The 6,000-nt window shown below is 43.4% G+C and overlaps 1 protein-coding gene across 2 annotated transcripts in view; it reads right to left on the bottom strand.

Moving 5' to 3' along the window:
- Window positions 1-601: 601 nt before the first annotated feature.
- Window positions 602-6,000, bottom strand: part of TCF7L1 (transcription factor 7 like 1) — a 60,928-nt gene continuing 55,529 nt past the window's right edge. For both annotated transcript variants that reach the window (XM_073588614.1, XM_073588615.1), the window contains exons 11-12: window positions 5,091-5,139; window positions 602-2,179 (exon numbers count right to left, since the gene is read on the bottom strand). In XM_073588614.1, the coding sequence (XP_073444715.1) occupies window positions 1,776-2,179; window positions 5,091-5,139 (453 nt within the window). In that variant the 3' untranslated portion in view covers window positions 602-1,775. The remainder of the gene's footprint in view (window positions 2,180-5,090; window positions 5,140-6,000) is intronic.

Genomic DNA, 6,000 nt, shown 5'->3' with positions numbered 1-6,000 from the left:
CCACTGAACGTCCATGTCATATATGTAACCATTTTTCTATATATATTTTAATACAAATTGTTATCTCCTATTATTGCTGATCATTTACTCCTTTGTTGTCGCTATTGGTATTTATAAATAGTAGTGATGAGCGAGCGTGCTTGGATAAGGGGTTATCTGAGCATGCTTGTGTAATAACTGCGTGTCTTCGGCATGCTCGAATAATATGTTCGAGTCCCCGCGGCTGCATGTCTCATGAGTCACGACTGTTCGAATGCCGCAACACATGCAGGGATTGTCTGTTTGTTAGGTAATCCCTACTGTCTAACAGCCGCAGGGACCTGAACATATTATTCGACCACCCCAAAGACACCTAGCACATGTTCGCTCATCACTTCTTACTAGCCAAACACTATACATTTGATGGATCTGCAGATTGGGTAATTTGGTGAAATCGGTTGAGAATCCGTCTGTGGCGGTCATACACAAGATTGACGGCACATGATAAAATAAGATGGATCTGCTGCAAGCTTCCGGTTCTCAAAAAAAAAAAAAAAAAAAAAAAAAAAAAAGTGTACATTTATTTCATCATACGCATACACAATAGTGCAAATACCGAGGATTCAGAGTCTCATGTGCTTTTATTTGGTTTCAATTGTCTCCATTGAACACAGGTCTTTGTCATGAAGCTGTACTAAGGGGCACAACGCAACATTTGATTCACTGCTCGCAGCGTCTGCACACTGTACCAAAAACACGAACAAACCCTTATATTTTAAAACACAATATATTTTCTATTTTGTTACAAAAAGTCACATTTTTCAAGAAATTTTTTCCATTAAAAAAAAAAAAAAAAAAAAAAATACATAAAACTGTATAGAAGAATGGAATGGAGAAAAGGTGGAGAGGAAACAAACAAAAAAAGGACAAAATCCTCAGTAAGTGGGAGAGAAAAACACATGTATAGGTGATAGTAATCCAGGGAATGCCAGATAGGTATAAAAAAAAAAAAAAAATAATAGCTTGCTGCCCCTAGACCAGCACTTAAAAAAGGGACCAATAATTATTTTTTGTTCCTCCTAACTTTTCCTTAGGACATACAAAGTAGAAACATGCACACCCCATTCCCCCTACTCGGGCACATTTGTATGTACAATATACATGGATTTTTTTCCCATTTCCACTTTTACTTCATTAAAGAAAACAAAAAAAAAAAAAATTAAGAAAGGAAGAAAACCATAGTTAAGCGTAAAACCGCAAGATCAAATATTGACCAATAATGCATGCGGTTTGCGTACAATGCGATGAGTGGCTGCGCATCGGAGGGGAGGTACAATCTGTAATCCGCCTAAAAAGAACACGCGAGCCGAGCGGCCCCACATCCTGATGAACGTGTCCCTTTAGTAAACCACAGCACTCCGACTCTCCGCAGAAGACAAGTCCCGTGTCAAGTGATGCGCACCCTCTGCGGCCAACATCTTGAAATATCTGCACCATTATATGGTGGTGTCCATATCCACAGAGCACAGTCCGTGTCCGAAGAGTTGAATTGCAGAGCAGGAAAGAAAAAAAGTGGTCCCCGCTGGTAGAGTATATATATATATATATATATATATATATATATATATATATATATATATATATCATACACACACCAACCCGTGCAGAGCAAAATCCATATCTGCAAAGCAGTATACATATACTAGTGCAGAGTAGATGCCGATCTGCAGAGTACAACTCCTTCTATGTCCTTTACGTGAAACAATCCCAGCCATAGAATTTTTTTTTTCCCCATGTCAGTTACTGGATTTGGTCACCAAAGAGAGGGGTTGTGCCTGCAATAAGGGTAACGGAAAGACACCGGGTGGAGACAACACAGAGGATGTGAGCGGGATGGGCCGAGAGAGCAGCGGCGATCCGACAGAAGACAAGTGCCCAGATAGGATGGAGGACGGAGGAGACTTGGAGGCCAGGAAGGCTGCGGAGTGGCTGAGAGATAACTGTGCTCTTGCTTCTGGTTTGGTGGTGAGGGACAGCGGTTGGGCTTGTTCCGAGTGGGTGGCAGCGGGCGCCGCCGGAGACGCGAGAGCAGCAGAGGGTGTTGCTGGAGAGTCCAACATGCTGCCATGGGAAGAGGCTGGGCTGTCACAGGTCTTCTCTGGAGGAAGATGCTGAATACAAACCTTCTTCGGTTTAGGAACTGCAAACCAAAAAAGGGGTACAGCTTAGACAACTGGAAACTGCAATGGGCATGAAAAATTGTGGCTAGTGTATAATCGCTGTTGGGACCCCCAGATACTAACTAGGGTCCGACAGATAGGACCCATATTGAGCATGAGTAATAGGAAGCTCAATGACCTAGCGTTAACTTGACGTTATGGAGTATACAGTGGTTACAGAAAGTATTCAGACCCCTTTAAATTGTTCACTCTGTTTCATTGCAACCATTTGGTAAATTCAAAAAAGTTAATTGTTTTCTCATTAAATGTAAACTCTGTGCCTCATCTTGACTGGAAATTTGGGAATCCAGGTGTGAAAAGCTTGTTGCATCATTCCCAAGACAACTCATGGCTGTACTAGCTCAAAAGGGTGAATCTACTCAATACTGAGCAAAGGGTCTGAATACTTAAGACGATAAGCGTTCAAAGCAATGATGGAGGAGAGATCGTCAGCTGGTGCTCCCTTTCTCATCATTCCCCTCTGCCTCTGATACTGCGGGTGTGCGATGACGTCACTTCATCCCGTACCTGCTGTGTACCGGGCAGTGCAGTTGGGGAGACGGGAGCCGAGCCGGGAGCAGCGTGGGGCACGAGTAGAGGTCAGGATTGTGTGTTTTCTTTTTAAATATATCAAATGAGTGAGTACTGGACTGTGGGGCCATTGGGGGGGGGGGCAGGGATACATTATATTGTATGGGGGAGGTCTGTATTAGATTTCATGAGGGAGGATTGCATCATACTCTTTGATGGGGCTACATTATATTCTATGTGGAAGTGGGCTGTACTATATTCTATGGGGGGGCTACATTATATTCTATGGGGGCTGTATTAAATTTATTATATTCTATGAGGGGTGATTGCATCATACTCTATGAGAGGGCTACATTGTATTCTATGGGGGGCTGCATTATATTCTATGGGAGGCTACCATTTATTCTATGGAGTGGCTGCATTATACTATATGAGGGGGCTCCATTATATTCTATGGGGGGGTTACGTTATATTGTATGGCGGGGCTGCATTATATTCTGTGGGGTGCCTGCATTAAATGTGGGCTGCATTATACTGTATTGAGGACTATGGGGAATACATTATACTATGTGAAGAACTATAGGGTGCATTATACTATGGGAAGTGAATTGTACTACATGGATCACTATGGCGGTGCATTATACTGTATGGAGGACTGAGCAGTGTATTTTAATATAGGGAGGACTATGGGGAGTGTATTATACTATATGGCAGACTATGGGGAGTGTGTTATACTATGTGGAGGACTATGGGGCACATTCTATTATATGGAGGACTGGGATGTGCATATTATACTATGTGGAAGACTATGAGGTGTATTATACTAAACAAGCAAAATGCTCTATATTCATCGAGTGATTGGATTGTTAATGCGGGAACAAAAATCATTGTTCTCGGCAGTACATCGCTGGTGTAAACTATAGATGTGCTGCTGATAACATGATACTGTATGGGGACAGATTGATCTAACAGTGATTGTCCTGTTCCCATCATTCTTTCTCAGTTGGTGTAAAGAGGCCGGGAAACAAATGTCGAATGACTTCAATATTGTCGATCACACTCGTTTAGCGGCCTGAACTCAGCGCATGTAACTACAACCGAAATGCTTCTGTGTGATGTACAATATGTCAGCATTTGGGCCCCACTTTGCCTAAAACCGGCCCTGTATACACGTTATCAAAAGGCCGTGCTTCCAATTCTGTACACAAAGACTTGTTTTGTATAGGCAGGTAACTAAGCAATAATTATCCAATCACTATGGGAACACATAGGTAACCAAAAGGGTCAATGTGTTGTTCTTGACCCCTATGTAGAAACAGGTCAGTCAAGTTTATAGTGGCCATTACTGCCCAAGACGAAGTGTAGCATAATGGTAGGATATTAATCTCCTTAGTTCTTGGCAGTCCTTATATTACGTATGCATTTGGTTAAAGTTCACTGGCTGCCCTCATTAAATAGGACCTTTCACCACTTTGACCATGTTAAACTGGCCACATTATGGAATACTGGCTGCAAAGCTGAGTAAACCATTTTATTTTTTTTTTTTCTTATTTCTCCTCTCTGTTGCAGAGATAACAGCATGAGATTCACGAAAAACAAGTAGGAAGTGTCATGTAGGGAAAAAACAAGAATACGCTTTCTCCTGTGTGTGAGACATGTAATGACAGACAGTCTACTCTCCTCACTGATCACACTCATTTCTGCTCTACCCCCAGAACTTTTAATCACTCTGCAGTGAGATCACTAATGCATCTCACATGGCAGCCAGTGTAGGGGGAGAAGTGGGGCACAGCAGAGCTGACTGCAGTGTGACAGAAGAGCTGTTGACCAATCATAAGCAGGAGGCATCATACAGGGGAAAAAATACATACATTTTACTCAGCTCTGCAGCCACTATTCCATGATGTGGCCAGTTTAACCTGCTCAAACTGGTGAAAAGTCCTCTGTAAGTGGCACAGGATGACAAAGTACAGAAACTCAGTGCATCACAGCAAGGCCAAACTTTTAACTACATTTTCCCACCTTGTTTTCCATATGTCTCCACTCCGTGCTCTGGTGCCATCAAGCCAGAGCTCTCAAAGTAGACGGGGAGTGGTGGATAGCATGAAGATCAAGGGAAAACAAGCAGGTGAGAAGGTGTGTATATAAATGACTGGCCCCACCATGAAGCAACAAGCAGCGGGACTTCGTTCTGCACGGTTAGAGGGACTGTGAGAACCGAATCACTGTTCAAAATAAGGGTAACAAATGTTCCTCTAATTCAGAGTTAATGTCCACCACTACTACCACTGAATCACAGAGCACCACGAGAGGTCTCATGTTGTGTAGGTTAGCTATAGGAGCTTTAGCCGTGCTTCATACCTTCTGCTTCCTGGGACTGTTTCTCTCTCTTCCGCTTCTTTCTCTTGCCCTGGAAAAGAAAATATACGACAAATATTCACTATCTGAATAAAAAGAAGGGCCGGTTTCACAAATCCAACTTTTACAGTCCTAGTATAGACGGCGATGTCCAGACAGGCAGTGAGCTTTCTGACCCAAACTTAACCTCATGAGCCGTTAGTATTTCGGGGGATCATTCTGTTTTTATGGAAAATAAGTAAAAAGGATATAAGAAATAGCAGGCCATCTGTCTGCTTGGAATTTTACTGAGGAGGGACGGGTTTATGAAGAGATGCAACTTCCTGTCTCACCGTCTCTTGCTTTCTCATCTCCCGCCCGACCTTCTTTCTCGGTAAACTGTGGAACAGTATATTTGATATTTTCCTTGAGAGTTTACCATTTTAAGTTGATTTATGCTTCACTGAATCCATCATCTTCTTTGTACATACGCTATCTGATAATTCTGAAAATATTTTGATTAGCATTTTAGTATTACCCTTCTAAGGGTACCGTTACACCTAGCGATGCACCAGCGATCCAGACTAGCGATATGACACGGTCAGGATCGCTGGGGCGTCGCTAGTGAGCTGCCACACAGGCAGATCTCACCAGCGACATCGCTGGGGTCGGGGGTCGCTACTTACCTGTCAGAAGCGGCGATTCTGCGTCCTCCCGCCCGGCTCCACGCGTCGCTCGTCGGCGCCACAGGAAGCGCCGCAGGAAGTGGCCGACGAGGAATGGTCCAGGAGCTTCTCGCGCAATCAGCGATAACCAGCAGGGGGAGCCGGTCGGAGGTAAGTATCACATGTAGCGATATCACTAGCAATATCGCTGCTACGTCACAAAATCGGTGACTTTACAGCGATATTGATAGCGATAACGCAGTGTGTAA

The sequence above is a fragment of the Dendrobates tinctorius genome, unplaced genomic scaffold (assembly GCF_039654945.1).
Source record: "Dendrobates tinctorius isolate UK_male_01 unplaced genomic scaffold, ASM3965494v1 ptg000104l, whole genome shotgun sequence".
Taxonomy (NCBI): Eukaryota; Metazoa; Chordata; class Amphibia; order Anura; family Dendrobatidae; genus Dendrobates; species Dendrobates tinctorius.
This window is presented reverse-complemented; position numbering and strand designations above follow the sequence as displayed.